This window comes from Aedes aegypti, chromosome 3, assembly GCF_002204515.2.
Source record: "Aedes aegypti strain LVP_AGWG chromosome 3, AaegL5.0 Primary Assembly, whole genome shotgun sequence".
Classification (NCBI taxonomy): Eukaryota; Metazoa; Arthropoda; class Insecta; order Diptera; family Culicidae; genus Aedes; species Aedes aegypti.
In genome coordinates, this window is record NC_035109.1 from 260988866 (window position 1) to 261007974 (window position 19109).

At 40.1% G+C, this 19109-nt stretch overlaps 1 protein-coding gene across 4 annotated transcripts in view; it reads left to right on the plus strand.

The window, feature by feature from the left end:
- The window catches only part of LOC5571127, a 74297-nt gene that overhangs the window by 13751 nt on the left and 41437 nt on the right, over positions 1–19109 (plus strand). For 2 of the 4 annotated variants that reach the window (XM_021853301.1, XM_021853303.1), the window contains exons 1-2: positions 16553–16813; positions 16891–17285. In XM_021853301.1, the coding sequence (XP_021708993.1) occupies positions 16960–17285 (326 nt within the window). In that variant the 5' untranslated portion in view covers positions 16553–16813; positions 16891–16959. Of the gene's footprint in view, positions 1–16552; positions 16814–16890; positions 17286–19109 lie in introns of those variants that run through there. The other 2 variants (XM_021853304.1, XM_021853302.1) reach the window with 2 other exon arrangements.

Below are 19109 nucleotides of genomic sequence, written 5' to 3' on the forward strand. Positions count from 1 at the left end.
ATGTTTTGCATTAAAGTCTCCAATGACAATTTTTTTTTTTTGACTTATTGCGAGTCAATTTCCGCAAGTCAGTTTGAAGCAAATTAACTTGCTGTCCAATGCATTGATAAGGCTTGATGTTTTATACGCTACTCCACCGCATGCTCCAACCAGTCGATAATTACGATAAACAAAAAAGTTTGGATCTCTTTTGAGTTTGAATCCAGATTTTAAATAAGTTTCAGTAGTAACTGCTGTATGTGTGTAATTAGCTGATATAATATTAAACCGCTCTTTACCAATAAGTTATAACATTTAATGAATGATTATCGTAATCCTCCGCCAAACTGGAGATCCACAGACGACTGAAGAAAATGAAACACTTTGTGAATTTCACATATTTAAGCACACATTCATAAACGTCTTCAAACTCGCAAAACAAACATTGGATTAATCTATAGTAATTACCATTTAAACTTACATCGTCTTCGGGCCACCATCTTCTTCTTCTTTGCAATACATCCTCACTGGGACATAGCCTGCTTCTCAGCCTTGGTGTTCAAAGAACACTTCCACATTTATTAACTGAAAGCTGTCTTTGCCAAAGTTGCTATTTTCGCATTCGTATATCGTGTGGTAAAAACGATGATACTATATGCCCAGAGAATTAAAGGATATTTCCATTACGAAAAGATCTTACACTGATCGGGATTCGAACCCAGACACCTTCAGCATGGCTTTGCTTTGTAGCCGCGGACTCTAACCACTTGGCTAAGGAATACCGTAAGAAAGATATGGGATTTTAAAACTTTTCTATAATTTGAATCGAATTGAAAAACGCAAAATCATGACGATTGTTTTTTGACGTAGAAGTACGTCTCTCTTCTCTATACAGGAGTGAAATTTCAAAACCAAGAGCGTTACGTTGGCATGAAATATTTTAAACGTTTATAACTTTTCGCTGGCTTAACGAAATTTCTTGATTAGCATCTCAATCGAAAGATAAGACATCAAAGCTTCATGTCGTTTACTTACTGAATCCCATATACTTGTCCAAATAGTTTAATAACTGTTTTAAAAGAGAACGTTGATTTCAAGCAAATCTATAAATAGGAGTGGCAAGAGAAAATTTGACGTCATTTGCTTTTCACTCTCCGATTGGCTCGCATCTCAGCAGGCGACAGATCGGCTTGTTCTGACAAGGCGTGCTTCTCAGGCACAGACATCGACAGCGAAGGACGCCCCCGTTTGTCTTGCTTCGCTCAAATCAAACTGTCGAGCGAGCGAGAGAAGATGCCGTCCGAAGCTAAAGCCATCACCGCTGCCGCCGCCTAGAAGAAGAAGAGGAAGCAGTCCACAGGAGAAATTGCGGTCGAACTGTGAACACGGTCGGGCGAGTTATTCTTGCTTTGTGGTTCACCGCTTGTTTGCGTTCACCCAGCCATCGTCATCGCCGCCGCAAATTTCATCGGCCGAGGAACTGTTGACCCGCGCTTAAAAATTTCGACTCGTGATGAAATCATCATTGGTGGTCAAGAAGCAATCCCGTTAGAGCAAATACCAGAAGCCCCCTGAGTTTTGCTGGTCCGAGCAGTGTTATTTATCCGTAACAACATCCAAGCTAACAAAGCCATCGGTTCTTTTCAGAGCCATACAATTTGTGGAAAAGAGTTAAAAGAGAAATATTTCCGACTTTATTTATAACTTCTAGTATTCTTAAATCAATTTCACGGGCTCATACAAAATTTCATTTGTCGTGAATAATTTATGACTCAACCATTTGAGATTGTACTCGCGGACGCTGCTGCAGTGCCGTCGGGGTGAGTGCTCAACATTTCACAACGATTGCAAAATGGAGTGGCTTTTCCAACAGCGCCTTTTATGTTCCATATTTTATGGGAACACTTTGATTAGGAAAATTATCCCATGTGACAAAATTGCGACATATTTAGAATGCTTTTGAAAAGACATTCTCATTGAACAATTGTAATAATTTTGGCACCCATGGATCAGAAATTTACCGTCATAATAAAGAAAACTATTGATTATCAATAGCTCGTATTGAATATTTAGGGAATGCCAATCATTCCAACAATTCATGTTCGACCAATTTCTCACGTATTAGTATTCTCCGCAATTTTCAAGTAATTCCAAGCAAAACACATTATTGGCACATACCCATTTCCCAGAATGGTCGATCAGAGAGCGAAGAGCACAAAAGGGAGGAGCATCATCTGCTATTCCAAGGTTATAAAACATGCTGCCTTCGTTGGTTCAGTTTCATTCTAATTCCGCTTTCGAGCTGGTTAGAGCTCCTCCGAACTTGCTTAGCGAGAAGTACCTCGCTGCTAGAAGCCTGCTGAGCTGTTAATCCAGAATCTGGTTTGTGAAATCGCTCAAGATTTCAAGATTGAGCTACGTTTCCAGATTTCAACTAAATCCCTGTGTACGCTACTCTGTTGCTGTTGTGTACCCATGAAATATTAAGCTTGTTTGTCGAATAAACAGAGAACTTAGTCACATCTTCTTCTTTTTCTTCTTCTTGGCATTAACGTCCTCACTAGGACAGAGCCTGCTTCTCAGCTTAGTGTTCTTATGACACTTCCACAGTTATTAACTGAGAGCTTTCTTTGCCAAAGTTTCCATTTTTGCATTCGTATATCGTGTGGCAGGTACGATTATACTCTATGCCCAGGGAAGTCAAGAAAATTTCCATTACGAAAAGATCCTGGACCAACCGGGAATCGAACCCAGACACCTTCAGTATGGCTTTGCTTTGTAGCCGCGGACTCTAACCACTCGGCTAAGGAAGGCCCCAACTTATTCGCATGCATTTGCAACTTTTTCGATTTTCCATACAAAATGACCAACTTTAGTAAGTTAGATCTCAGTTATTTATGGAAATATTTTCGAATGAAACTTTCACAGAACATCAGATGTAACTTGAATTTTAACAAATATTTTGGAATAATTTTTCAAATCACAAGTTTATAAGTAATAAAGGTTTGGCTAAACTGTAATTTTCGACGAAAAATTCAAAACTTTTTATCTTAAAATTTGATAGCCTTACACAAAAACTGTCTTCAGCAAACTTATTCATCTCGTCAAAATCTACAACTTTTCTGAAGATACCATGAAGCTATTCCTTCAATATGTTTAGTTATGTCAATCATAAAAAATCGTCAAAAAATTCACTTTAGTCAAACCGTTACTGCTTTTCAACGTGTGATTGGAAATATCACTCAAAAATATATGTTGAAATTTAAGTTATGTCTGATATTCTGTGAAAATTTCATTCAAATCGGTCCATAAATAACTGAGATATAGTTTATCAAAGTTGGTCATTTTGCATGAAAAATCAAAAGAGTTGCAGTTTTTTTTCTCAGCGAAGAATCACACCATCAACGAAAATAGCGCGAAAGCAATAACCAATCGCGTGCGAGTAGCGAACGGAGTGACGAAACGACCAAGCGAGAACCCCACCACTCGCCATCGGTGAACGGAGCTCGAGCAAATAAAACCACTGGTTGTTCTGCTCCCAGCTCATTCACAATTCGAACGGCATAACGAACGGATCAAGCAGCGGAGCAGTAAAGAAGAGCGCGTGAAAGCCACAGCAGTGTGCGAGTAGCGAACGGAACCAGAGAGCGAAAGCAACAACTTAAAATCATTCAGTGGACGGATTAGTAGTCAGCGCCAACCGGCGACCTGTTGGAAAGTAACGCCAGCAAATATACACCATCTGCCTCTCCTTACCATTCATATTCTTGTACTTGATGAATTCAATGAAATGGTTTGGTTTGGCGATGGAGCAAAGAGTTACTAAGGATGATTTTACTTAAGAAAGAGTTGTTGATAAATATTCCAATCAATAAGAGTTGTTTTGAAAAAGTTCACTTTTTTCAGAAATTTCCTCGGAAAATTTCTGCTTTACCAAAGAGTTGTTAATGAAATTCCTGCAGCAAAGGGTCGAGTTTCTCCCCACGAATATTTCCAGCCAAGACCAGTCATGGAGGACAATCCATCCCGAGCATCACGGCCCCCGCTTCCAAAATTCTCGAGTACGGAAATTGGAAAATTAACACATAATGCTCATCTTGTACATCCCTTGCCAAGACATCAATTCCATATAGCCTATTTCTCAGATTAACGCAATAGACTAACAAGTAGAAAAATTTCAGATCAATAGTTGCTTATTACAATAGGTTAGGAAACAGTTTATTGAACAGTATTTAAAATTTGTTGCAATTTTAATACATTTTCCAATTTCCATACTCGAGAATTTAGGAAGTGTTCCCCCATTATATGATAAATCAACGATTCTGTTAGAAATACCATACAATGCTGAGTAGCATGATGTTATTATGGTCCGACGACGCTGCAGTGGGAAGGGCCGATTGAGCTTGGATGCTGTGACCACGAGTTTACCACAAGGCGAAATCTAGAAGCGCGGATCGGTCAACTTAGAAATCTTGAGCGATTTTACAGACCAGATGCTGGATTGGCAGCTTGAAGATTAACAGCTCAGCAGATTTCTAGCAGCGAGGTACTTCTCGCTGAGCAAGTTCGGAGGAGCTCTTAGCAGCTCGAAAGCGGAATTAGAATGAAACTGAATCCGACGAAGGAAGCATGTTTTATAACCTCAGAATAGCAGATGAGGCTCCTCCCTTTTGTGCTCTTCGCTTTCTGATCGACTAATCTGGGAAATGGGTATGTGCCAATAATGTGTTGGGCTTAGAATTACTTGAAAATTGCGGAGAATGCTAATGCGTGAGAAATTGGTCGAACATGAATTGCTGAAAGGGTTGACATTAACTAAATATTCAATACGAGATATTGATAATCAATAGTTTTCTTTATTATGACGGTAAATTTCTGATTCATGGGTGCCAAAATTATTACAATTGTTCAATGAGAATGTCTTTTCAAAAGCATTCTAAATATGTCGCAATTTTGTTACATGTGATAATTTTGCTAATCAAAGTGTTCCCACAAAATATGGAACATCAAAGACGCTGTTGGAAATGCCACTCTATTTTACAATTGTTGTGTTGTGGAAGGTTGAGGTCGTGTACGACTATGACAAAAGCCAGGATTAACAATTGGTATATGTTGGTTTGTCGCGGGTTACTTCACTGTAAGGACTATTTTTGACAAACTCTACCAATTCTTCCCAGTTTCATCACGCCAAAGGCAGCAATTCCAAGGGTTGACTTGAGGAATGAGCTGCAGCGCTTAAGCAATCATCGATTAGTGACGCTTTGAGACGTGAAATGCTGGATCATAGCGGCCCAGCCTGCATATTGATGAGTATCAATGTACAGAGCCTAAATGCTCATGCAATGGATATTGCTACAGACCAAAGCACTGGACCGATTCAATCGATTATCACGATCGAAGCACCCGAGCTATCAAACATCTAATTTACTGGAGGAGTTTGGCGAACTACAGCTGGAGCCAGAAACCGATCACCCAACCAAGCAACACAAGGAAGCAACGACCAAACAAACAAATTCAATCATCTGGCATTATTTCTGGAACACCATACACTGGTTCTCGAAACCACAGAACGACAAATGGTTCTTTTCAGGACTACCAAAATAAGTCCAAAAAGAGTTAACTTCTGAAAACTTCATCCGATCAATAACAACACAAAACTAGTACACTTACAAATTCATACACATGACAAATAAAATTATTAATCATCGTAGTTCTACGTCAACCCCGCGGTAATGTAATAGACATTACCCACCCCAATTTTTTTTTTTCCTAGTTCTCCTTAAAGTATTTCACATTTTTACGTGTGAAAAGAAGCTAAGGGCATTCAGTGTTTTGAACAATTTACAGCAGATAAATTCAGTTAAATCTCACATCATATGTTATCCGAGAATACAAATTAAGTTAAGGTGAAGATGAATCGAAGCCAATATTCAAATTTTCAAGAGCACGGATCTGGAGAACCAAACATCCGTTTAAGCTAAAAACTTAATCGATTGGTTACTAGCTGGTGGTGACCAATCGATTAGGTTTTCAGCTCATACAGATGTTTGGTTCTCCAGATCCGTGCTCTTGAAAATTTGAACTTTGGCTTCGATTCACATTCACCTTAAATAACCTAAAGATAAACTCATGAACGTGGATATATTAATAGCCTCTTATTTGCTTTGAATATATGGCATAAAAAATAATACCAATAAAATATAATAAATTTTTATAATTACATCGCCTACGACACGGCCAATTTCAAATAAGCTCTCTGCAGAGAAATTAAATAAAGATTATATTAATGTGTTTTTATCGTGGTGTTGTTTCATAAACCGATACGGTGCAAATACATCTCAATTAGAAGTCCACACGAGCATACAAATCTTGAATGCCAATCTGCCTACTACAGCCAACAGTACAACCTGAGAAAATGGACACACCCCCTTCGGTTACACTCCAACCATTAAGTAGCTATTAATAGCTATTTCTCTACAGCGTACAATCCAAACCGTGAGTCCACTTGAGCACATACAACTATTACTGTTACCGCGCAAGGCCGAATCGTACGATACTGAATGCTCGCGAAACAAACATATCTGACGATGATTGAATAGATAGGCTGGACGGTCGTCATTCATTGATCAAAACAAGTGGTGATCCCCAAGCGCTACAGGTACGGGAAATTTCCCAATTCCAAGCCGATGAATAATCACTGCGGATGTAAACAACGCCACCTTCGTTCATCAGGGTAGTAGGTGTACGCTCATGAGGCGATACGAATGACGAAGTTTTATTTCTCTAGAATAAGTTCAACCCACCCATTCGCACTTATTCATGTGATCAGACGAATTTGGCGCAAACAGCCTTCAGGTACAGGTGTTGCTGTGCTTGGCTCGTCATCGTCATGATCATCCGATATTTGTGCAATGTGAGATCCTTGGTTATTGAACACCACCCCAAAGCCCGGAGGTCGCCTACACGTTGGCGAAAATATGAGCAATGCACAGCACTTTTTTTTCTCGCAGCGAGAAATATTCATTTGACAGCTCCAGTCATAGCTATACATAGGCGTGCGTTGATTTCGGGGGAGTTTTGGGGCAAGTAATTCACTTCAGTATTTGAGAAATTCATTTTCCGATTTTTAATATGGTGTTTTTAGCTTAGCTTAGCTTAGCTTAGACTGACTGCACATATCAATGGTTGCTATTCCGTGATTGACCGAAGTCAGTGAAAATGCACAAAGAATCAACTAGAAGTTCGGCTGGGATTGGCCATAATCTTCTTCAGTGTGCATAATTCAGTGCCTCTATTTATACATGGTCAATAACGGCGCCGGCCACGTCCTTACAGTCAGGTGGGATTGGGAGAAGGACTGTTAGTGTGTAATCTTTGCAATTTGGAGACCGTGTTTGCCTGTGCATCTCCATAAAGGCTACTGGGAGGGATGTTTGTTAATGGGAAGGATCGTTGGGTCACAGGATTCACTTTGATAAGCGATTAGACCATGATAAATAATTATTTGTGAGATATAAACATGCTTATATGTAAATATAATATTTTCATTTGATATGAACAATATCTATGTAGAGAAAAAATATGCCGACACTTGAGGTGACGAACCTTTCAAAGTTTGTTGAATAAAGTAAACCTTTTGGAAGTCTACACTTGAAGTGTCGAACCATTCAAAGTTTTTTTTTTTCAATTACAAAAATAAAAGTAAAAAGAAGAAGGTGTTTTTAATAAAAAAAAATTTGGGCCGAAATAATTTGTGATTCAGAGTTTATGTCGACACTCACAGTGACGAACCATTCATATTTTTTGAAAAATCATATTTACGTCTCACCGTTTTAACGATTAAAGGTGCAGTCATACATATTTTATAGATTAGAAACAATAGCATGAAACGAGCTCACCAATTGATCCGTCATCCTTGAGCAGCAACAATCCTCTTTCAGCTTCACTCGTTTGCTCAGCTATATAAAAGCACTCAGAGAAAATTGGCGCGCAACCCGTGAGGGAAAACAACTGACGACTGCTGGGGCTTTCTTGACGCACTCCCCAGGAGCAAGCGTCAACGTCGGAAGATCAAAAAGAACTAATCGAAAGCGGCACTTTTTCACTTTACTCGATCGACGCGCGACATGTTTGATCCTGTCCTCATCGCCGGCCACGGCAGGAGCAAGCGTCAAGGTCGAAGGATGAAACACAACTAACGAATCACGCCACTTTTTCACTCTCACTCGACTGACGCGCGATCCTGCCCTCATCGCCGGCCCCCGCAGGAGCAAGCGTCAAGGTCGGAAGATCAAAAACAACTCTTCATTTTCCGATTTTTAATATGGTGTTTTTGTTCCATAAACTAAATCTATGAACACCGGAAAAAACACCAGCTCTCTAATTCACTAGTTTTGATCTATAAGGCTTTTATACGGGGTTGGTGAAGGATGGGTATGGCGCACCATTGGTACAATGCTTACCTGAAAGAATGAAATAGACCCCTTTGTGTGGTCATTAGCCACACCATTGCCCAGCAACTCCTATTCCTACCCTACCATCTCGTGGTACTGACCGGGGTACGAGCAATTTAAGGGAAGATCGGGTAACCAACCTCGGTGGGAACTTTGGTCAAGTGCTGACAGGGAAGGGATTTGTTCCCGCAAACCTGAAGCGTTTGTTAAGATGTTAGGAGCGGCTCACAACAGGGTCTGTTCCGCATGTCAGAGGCGGCTAAACATCGTCCGAGTGCCAGAGAAGGATTCTATGATAAACTGTGCACTATGGCCCTTCAAACATTTAGGGAGAATGGTCCTTCGCAAATCTGGATGGTTGATGTCAGGCCCTGCAAGCCAGCCGTTAAAAAAACAAGCAACAAACAATCAATGAGAGAATACGAACCGAGACAATCGGCCAAGACCACTGCGAAGTAGGTAATGGAACTGGCGATTGGAAGCTCGGTACGTGAAATTGTACATCTCTTAACTCCATCGGATGAACACGTATACTCGCCAAAGTGCTGAAGGACCGCACAGCCTTCCATACCGATACATCTGAAGTTCACCGAAGCATCTACCACGTTCTGATAGATGGACGGCACTTAATCGACTCTGACCACTATCTAGTGATGTATGGACTGTCCCCAAAACTCTCCGTCGTTAACAACGACGACCACCCCGATATTACCTAGAGCTGCTAGGGCAACCGGATGTGGCGGCTGCATAAGCGCAGCACCTCGAGGCTACATTACCGGAAGAGTGTGAGCTGGATGAAGCCCCTCTTGAGGGCTGCTGGAGTACAGTGGAGCACAACAAAAACATCGCTTGGGGTGCAAGGAGATGGAACAGCTCTGCCGGTCTCAAGAAACGCGGAAGTTTTATTACAAGCTCAATGTATCCAGCAATGGCTTCGTGCCGCGAGCCAAGATGTACAGGGTATGATTATCTTGAAAGACGAACGTGAGGTGATCGAAAGGTGGAAGCACTTCGACGAACACTGGAATGGCGCTGAGAGGGCATGCAATGGAGTCGAGATCTGTAGTGAACAAGTTCGCGGGAAGTTGTCAAGCCGGCTTCATTGACGGCCGATCGACAACGGACCAGATCTTTACTGTATGGCAAAGCCTCTAAAAATGTCGTGAATACCAGATCCCAACACATCACCTTTTCATTAAAAAATCATGGACGAGATCAAAACTAATAAGAGCAACGATGTGTGAAGCAAAATTGTCTAAAGTTTTCAGGCCAATTTTGTTTCACAAAATTAAAGCCATTTTAAGCCGTTTTAAGCTATATTAAACCATTTTAAGCTGTTTTAATCCATTTTAAGCCGTTTCAAGCCGTTTTAAGCATTTTTAAAGCCGTTGGGAGCAATTTTAAGCTATTCTTAGCCGTTTGAAGCCGTTTAAAGCCACTTTAATCCGTTCAAGCCGTTTTGAGCCTTAAGAAGAAACACCGACACGTTAATGCTTCCAGTGGGCGATTTGCCCTTTGAAGGAAGCACCACACTAGACAACGGACTAGCATGCAACGCCCAGTAGCAGAGTTGGAAAACATTCCTGACGAAAAATTTTCCAGGCTAAAGCGGGAACCCACACTCCTTGGATCGATGCGGCTAAATGCTTGGTAACACTAACAGCACGGCCACGAAGCCCACCTGCTCCAATCACCAGCCTTTAAAGCCATTTTTAGTTATCTCAAGTCGTTTAAGCCATTTTTAACCGTTTTAAGCCATTTTAAGCCGTTTTGAGTCGCCTAAGCCCTAAGTCTTTATAAGCTATTTCAAGCCATTTTAAGCTGGTTCAAGATGTTTTTAGCTTTTTTAGCCATGTTAAACCATTTTATCCTTTTTCTTATTTGTTTTAATCCGTCTATTAAACTGTTTAAGTCGTTTTAAGCTTTTTAAAGCCGTTTAAGGCCTTTTAAATTTCAAGCCGTTTCAACCATTTTAAACCATTTTTAGTAATTTCAAGCCATTTTAAGCCATTTTAGGACATTTTTACCCGTTTTAAGCCATTTTAAGCCGTTGTATCAGTCTTAAGCCTTTTTTATGCCGTTTTATTCCGTTTTCAGTCAGTTCGTTTGAATCCAGTCGGGGACAACGACAAGATGATGGGCTCTCATGCTTATTGTTCAATATCGCGTTAGAACATAGTTTCCCAAACTGTGGGTCGCGATACCGAGGGAGGTCGTGAGCAGATCTTTAATAGGTCGAGAAACAAAATCTTAGTTTGCATTTATTTTCCACGTTTGGCTACTGACAATAAACTGTTCTGATACACAATTTTAAAGAATCAGTCATCAAGGATTGGGCCACTTTTGGTTTTAATGTTTATTATTCAGGAGTTGATTATTTAAAAATTGCTTGAGATTAAAAGCGGAAACATCTTAATAACAATTTTCAGAAATAATTCCCATAAAAATAATCAACAATGGAACAAAGTCATTTATCCGACACAAACTTCATTTATTCAAATATGGAGAACTGAGTGCTTCGAGGAAGCCCGAGCTGTCGTGTTTGTTTTTTTCTGGTGTTTTCGGCGGTGCGGTTCCCAGTTCCCCTGTTTGCGCGCGATTTGCTGGGCAGTACTTCGGGGAAGCCCAAGCATTCGTGTTTGTTGCAGTAGGGTAGTGTGTATCTCTTTCACGTTGTGCGAGTGCGAAAAGATATTCGCGTTCAGTCGAGGATGGATTCCAAAATCGTGAGCTCGTTTCATGTTTATGATTGCACATTTGTATCAAGTTAACGTAACATTTAAGTTTTTTTTTTCAAACAAACTATGGCTGGTTCGTTACACTGACTCAGTGTCAAGTGTCTGTATAAACCCTCATTCTAAAAAAAAAGACATATACCTATTTAACTTATTCATTACTAAAAATAACCTTTAAATAGTTCGACATTATGAATATCGACATTATACAGCATTTCGTTTTCTTAGGGATAATTTAAAGGTTAATTTTTGTTGAATGTTCAAACTTCTGAACATGCAAATACAAATATAAAAACATCTATAATTATCATTTTTGTATTTTCAAACAAACAATGGATAGTTCGTCACTTCAAGTGTCAGCATAAACCCTTATTATTATTGAATATAATTTCATTATAGATAGCATTCTTGCCATTACTTAACATAGCTTTTGAATGGTTCGATATTTTGAATGTCGACGTATTTTCTAAATCTTCTATATTAAAATATCTTTTCCTCGCGAGACAAATTCCAAAAATAGTTTTCAGTAAAAATCGTATTTTCCTCCTTATCGATGGATCGCATCACCGACCAAAGGTGACTCCCAGATCCGTTTCCCTCCTCATTAATAAACACCCTTCTCGTGGTGATTGTGGAGATGCAGAGGTATTCGCGGCCTCTAGAAGCAACAATCATTACACCCTAACAATCCTTCCCCATCCCAACTGACTGTAAGGACTTGGCCAGCGCCGTTATTGATCAATAATATGAGATCTGCTAAAATTGCACTTCGAGAGTAAGCGGAAACTCTGATCCTTATTCATTTGAATCTAAGTGCAATTCTTGCCAGTTCCGATCAATCACGGAGTAGCAACCATTGACATGTACAGTCAGTCTATGCAATGCTATGCTAATCTTTGCGCAAATATGGTGAATAGGGCGGTTCAAAATTTAAAAATGTCTGAGAATCCAATCTTCCATATGTTACTTACCATCCTTACCATAAAAATTGTGTTCTGTGAAATTTTCAGCTTTCTAGGTGGTGATTTAAAGGTGGCCCAAAGGCAATGTAAGTTTATATTGAAATTACTATGGAGAAATTTTGAGATTTGTTCCAAACACGCTAGTACTGTAATGTAAGTACAAACTTGTTATCCCAAAGTAAAAACTCATTCATCAAACCATGATAAAGAAATTTGCTGAAGAGAGAAATTTAATCCGACGGATAGCAGAAGAGATATTCACGAATTAGTTTACTATTATTTAGCTTAATATGGGATTATAGCCCTGCAAACATCCACAAATATCCAAAACAAAATTAGCTCAAAAGGGATTTGTTTCTTCAGCAACATCCTTCATTAAGGTTTGAAGAATGAGTTTTCAATATGGGATGATAAGTTTCTACTTACATTACAGTACTAACGTGTTTGGAACATTTCTCCAAATTTCTCCATAGTAATTTCCATATAAACCTACATTGTCTTTGGGCCATCTTTAAATCACCACCTAGAAAGCTGAAAATTTCACAAAACACTATTTTTATGGTAAGGATGGTAAGAAGCATATGGGAGATTGGATTTTCAAACATTTTTAAAATTTGAATCGCCCTAATGGTGAACTATTGCATATGAACATAACTAAACGTGTATTTTTTATTTGTGAAAACATGCACCCTAAATTTTTGTGACAAATTTAAGGAAAGACGTGAAATAACAAAAAAAAATACCTTAACATTGCTGATAACAACAGAAGTTTAGCGTGTTTAGTTCTTACAAAAGTGGGGACCAACGCAACAGTTTTTATTTTTCAGTCTAGAAAACTATATATTTTAATCATTACGGTAACTTGAGTTCAAAGCTAGGAAGCTTGCTAAATTCAATCGCGAAAATGCTCTGCAAAGAGTCTATTTAGCTTAATAGATTTAATTATCTTGGTAAGTCTGTCTTGATTTTAGGTGGGGCTTATACCCCATTAGTTACGCTAATTTTTTCGTAATGTATGATTATTAGCTCCAAAACTAAACTCGTGATGTTTCTTCAAGATTCATTCATCCTCAATGAGGATCCCTTATTTCAAAAATGTCTCTTTCTTATGGTCTATGATCAACTTTCTCGTTATTAACGTTGCATTGTATGAAAATGTTAGACTTTTGAATCGCCTCAAAATTTCCATATGCATCACATTACTTTACTGTTTTTCTTTGATGGGTCGCAAAGAATCTGCCTGCTTATGGTTTTATACCTATCAAAACATACATTTTTCTGTCTATTGCACCAAATATGAAGTTTTATTAGAATTTTTATATGGGGAAAGTGTACCAGTTATGGCCATAGTGGTTCCATATTTGGCCATAAGAGAAATTTCAAAAATATTCACATTTAGAATATTTTTGAATGGTTTAACGTGAAGACATAATTGATATCTTACTACTAAAATACATAAAATAATCAAAAATTTGAGCACTTTAAAATTAACACGTATGGCGAAATAGGGAACCATTATGTCCATAACTGGTACACTTACCCTATGTAATTGATAAAAAAAACTGGTCATAACCATATATGCTTCTGTCTATTGCACGGAATATCATGTTTCGTTAGATTATTCATATAATTGAAAAAAAAGCTCGTAGTTTAATCCCGACCAACCAGTCTTCATAATTCTTTATAGATCTTTGACCAACGATGGCGATCGCTAACGGTTCAAAACGAATCTATATCGATCGCTATCGAAAATCACTGACTGGTTGACCGGGATGAGTTACCCCGTATATTACAAGTATTATAATGTTGATGCTTTGTATTAACATTATAACTGGACTTGATATGTTTTTGGCATACTATTGCCTCCACAAGAAGCTGAGTTAAAAAATATTAACCGCCGCACCAAATGTACCATGTTCAAGACGCTTATAAGACCGGTAGTCCTCTACGGGCATTACCGTGGACGATACTCGAGTCACCCAATCTACGTCGAACCCAGTATCTAAAAGATGGCCAACGCTGGCAGGATACGATGGGTTTGGGTATGTTGCAAGAATGCCGGGCAGCAAACCTGCAAAGATGGTGTTAGCTTCGAATCCGGTTGGTACCTAGGACAGGACGGAGCAGTTCAACCAAGACTGCCCCATTGTTTTTCAGTCGATAACCTTGACGATACCAAAGCCAGTGCTTTTTTAAGCAAATCTTGTGAACAAATTCAAACATCAAAGCTCATAATGTGGTTGTTTCTTGTAGGCTTCATTCATTTAGTGCAATAAAGCTGGCTAGCTTTTGAAAATCAGGTTAATACTCAAAACCGACGATATTTTTAGAGACACAATTTCCATTATAGTGCTCTTAATAAAGTTTTCTTTTTAACATTATAAGAGCACATGCGGCTACCTAACATCGAATATAGATTGGTTTGTGACAAAAAGATTTCATAAAAAACTTTCCAAACTTTTGATAAAAACTCTAATTTATGAACTAGTAACACGGCCGGGCGCCGTCCACAAATTACGAAACGCTCTAGGGGGATGGCGGAGTAGGCTAAAGCGTTACGGCTCATACAAAAATTAAAAAAATCATACAAGAACCGTTACGGACGAAGGAGGGGGTCAAACATTTTCCAATTTTAGCATTACGTAATAAATGGACGCTGCCCTAGCAACAAGTACCTGTTGCAATTCAACGCAACGATGCCTTTGTCAAAACGACCAATGCGAAGTGGTCTTTTTTGACAGGCAATTGGTTTCGTTTTTGTACTTCGACCTGACACGTCTTGTCTTGGGGCAGAACCGAGGATGGAGTGCTGAGGACACGTACCGAGTATTGAAATTGTTGATTCAGTGGATCCAACGAATGGTACATGAGATAGTTTAACCATTCTCAATGTGTAGAGATCGAAAGCTAAAAACTTAGAAGGCAATAACTGTGCCGGCCACGTCCTTACAGGCATCGGAGAGGGTAGGAATGTTAGTGTCTATCTTTGTTACTAAAAACCTGCATCTCTTAAAGATAAGGATAGAATCTGGGTGCCACCTTTAATTGATGATGCGATCCATGATACATTCACGTCTGATCTGATACGCGATATTCCTCGATCAACTCATTGCTCGCCGCACAGGTGGTATCTTAATTCCATCGCTCGAGTATCTAGGTGTTTCGAAAATCTGATTTTTCTTTTGGGTTCCCCGTTAGATATATACTTGTGACCGACTTGTGTCAAAATTTTCTCAATACTCTCAATAGTAAATTCAAAGAAAGATCCCTCTCTTTCTTCAAGCACGCCTATGTTTGAGCGGTCAGCGAGTAGGTATGAATGAAAAGTGCAAATAGTCTGGTGGATACCACGGGCCTCGCTGACCATCGTCGTCGCCAACGGTCAACCACGTCATCGTTTTACATCACCCATCGTATGATCGACCGCGTAGCGCAGTCGCCGGTCGAAGAGAACGGAGGAAAACAGAGAAGTTTTGTTGATGAACAACTCGATCATTATCCGCACCAGCAGCGGCGAAAACAGCACAAGACTCTGTGAGAGGAAAACACCCAGGTGAGCGTCGTCTACGCAAACAAGCCCTCAAGGTAAATACCACTAATTGGTGGGTCTACCGATGAAGTACCAGCGCAGATCTTGTGACATGCAACAAACGCTGACTTGACTTACTCTGACTGGGGAGGTTTTCCGAAGTAGGTGTTAATTGGGAGTTAGGATTCGTTTCCAAATCGGTTGATGTTTGTTCCTCGGGTGGTAATTGTCATTGGAAGAGGGATTTTTTTAGGCGTGAAGAGGGAAACCTTGCAGTGTCATGCGACACCCTGTGACAATCGCCGTCATAACGTGGATGATTAGTCGCAGGTAAACAAGCTCATGAAATTATCTTTGCGGTGACGATAAGAGTCAGGTTCTTGCGAAAATCAAGCGCCACGTAATTATATCAGTCTAGTTCTAGCCGATATGAGCAGGTGAAACATATAATTACCCCATGATACCTCTCTGATAGGAGTATCGTACGATTTCCACTACAGGTCCATTACACTCACACAACGATCACCGGTGGTTCCGATTGGACACGTTGGACGATCAGTTGGTGATGCGACGCCCGAAAGGGGGATGTACCCTATTCCCGACACTTCTGAATCACTTCGGCAGAGGGGTTTTTATGAAAGTTACTGATCTCGGAGTTGGCCACAATATGCAGAATGCATAAGTGCAGCTCATTGCCTAGTATCATAGAAGTTGGCCGATAAAAACAACCCAAATCAAAGTGAGAATTGGGGAGGTGTCCAAGTAGTTCTTCACCCTACATACCTTGGGGCACCTCGTGAGAGCGAGCGATCGCACGTCATCAGTCTTTTATACTCAAAATGTATCCTATCAGCAAGCCTGAACTCAAGTGAGGTGAGCATCAGAGCGAAGGCCCGATCGCTGCCATTCGCGAATTTCCTTTCGTTGCGTTCGCTACAGAAAATCTATATAAAACTGTTGCGCTGCGTGCGGGAAAGAGTTATACGTAGTTTTGCCGCACGCCGAACAAGTAGGGCAGCCGTTGGACGTTTTTCGTAGCGAATCATCCTCGTAAACGGAAGGAAGTGCGCGAGTTTTTCGGTTGCATTTTTGGAGCGAACTGCATTTATATATTTGCTGTAGCGTTCCTACGTTATCGTTAAACCAGCTTTCGAAGTAAACACAAACACGTTAAGAACGTTTTCCAATTAGATTTGTAACGGTTTTTTATTTTCTCTGTGTGATTTTTGCAGATAAGCGTGGAAAACAAGTGCAATTTGCCAGGTGTAACAAAAAAAAAAACGGAGAGAGTGTTCATATCAATGATTGTGCTGAAAGTGAGAGTTAAGAATATGCTAAACATGAAGATTGAAATCAGAAATCTGTTTCTGCTAACGATTGTGACGGCCCTGCTGAATTTGGCCGCGGCAACGAGTTCGGCGTCGTCCAATAACTTCATTAGCCTGGATGAGTTTAATAGTTCTCCTACGCGTCACAACCATCGGCACCACCCGTCAACTCATCAGCAGCAACAGCAGCCCCAGAAGGACAACTTCATCCTGATAGACTATCTGAGCGATGGTGAACGGGAACGACGCATAAGTTGGAATGGGATAACTGGCAAAGAAACCAGCATCGGTGATGTGAGGTGAGTCGAGTGTGTTTTCATCGAACTACATTCGTTTCCTGCGTGTGGATAAATGTACCGGGCGACATTGAAATTGGAAAATCGTTGGGGTTTTAGAGTGGTCAATAGCCGGCCCAATGCTGTTGGAATGCACACGTCAGGATGTAGGAGGGCGGGTCAGGCTTAATTGTTCAATGACGTTCTGCTCTAATGGGCGAGATGAAATTTGAATTCTTTACCGGTGGGAAAAGACGATAAGTGCTTTCTAGTATTGTCTCCCCGGGTGATGCTAATCGTTGAAAGTTGGGCAATGATGCCCCGATAAGTGCTTGTGTTTGGACATGAGGCGAGGACTTTTAATAATGACGATAAATTTGCTTTGAGATGCTTAATTGTTGTTCCGGTTTAGAGAAAATCATTTCCGAGTGAGTTTTCCGAACTGAACTTGTCGGCCTGGAAGATGCGAAAAGAGTGCTGTGGAAAGTTTGTTAAGCCTATGCACCATTTGCTAATTGCTGGCGGTCTACATAAGAAGTGGAGAAAGCCAAGGTTGACCCATGAGTTGACCCAAAATTGTGTGGTTGAAGATCTTTCGTGTAGTTAGCGCGTACATGGTAATTCGAACAGTAGCGCATTCGTTTAAAATCAAGTCGAGCGGTGCGGTGTAGAACATGCTAGATGCTACCCACGAAGTTGCGCAACAAGAAATTCAATGCTCCGTTGGTGTGTCAATCAATGCAACGGAAAGTATCAATTTACAATTTAAATGTTCGTTATAGTATATCATTTGCCGTTGATTGAAAACTTTTATCCGCTTCGTTTTGAATACTCTTTCACGTTTCCGATTTAATAAATCTTTGACAGTTCAAGGGCGTTATTTACAGAACGGCTTGTTGGATTGTCTTCAGAAATGTCTTTCAAGCATTCAACACATTGAACCACATTCAAAAGCATAATATTTAGTGTAACTCCTGCATATGAATTGCTCGAGAAACTGCAGGTATCGTGCGCTAAAATATTTGAACTTTTTCTATTTTTGGCGAATGGACAAGCTAGTACATTGTTGATGTGCTAAACAACATTTAGTCGAAACATTGCAAAGCAAATATTTTTAACAAACTGATTCAACAACCAGACTCGAGCATCGCCTTAGTGTTCGTGATCGTCCGATAAAATGTTGATCTTGCGCATTTATTCCCAAACAAATAAACAGACGCCCAGCACGAATCAATTGACCGTCGGATGATAGTCGATCAAATTCCAAATTGATCGCCTCAGACGAAAACGGTGATCCTCTGTGGTGATGAATGAAATCGCTCGCGACTAGAAGCAGTGTGTGCTAGTTGGCGAGGTTTGAAACTGCCATAAAATAAGTGTTCAATCATGCAAGTGCAGTTGCAATGTAGAGCTTGAGGCCCATAATCATTTGAGACGGCAATTACCGTCGTGGAAGTTATGCAACCACCGTTTAGTCGACCGTTGACCGCAGGAAGGAGTCAAATTTTTGAAACCGGAGCGCTTATTTCCTTTCGTCATTCATCGAAAAGGCGCTGCACTTATGCCTAATCAGCACACACGCTCACATTAGAAACAGAAAAGCCAAAACAAACAGTGGATTTTGGTGACGAATATTTGCGTATTTCATTTCGTAGCGCCGCTTAAGCGCTAAGTTTGAAGGTTAGCTTTGCGACGACTTGAAGCGTTGCGACGTGTATTATGTGCTTTTACAATGAAATGCGGTGTCGGTCCTACTTGAACGAAATGACACGACGAAAATAGAATCACGCTACTGCTGAGTTAAAAATAAGGCACCAGTTCGGAGTTTTATTCTATATACACTCTGCA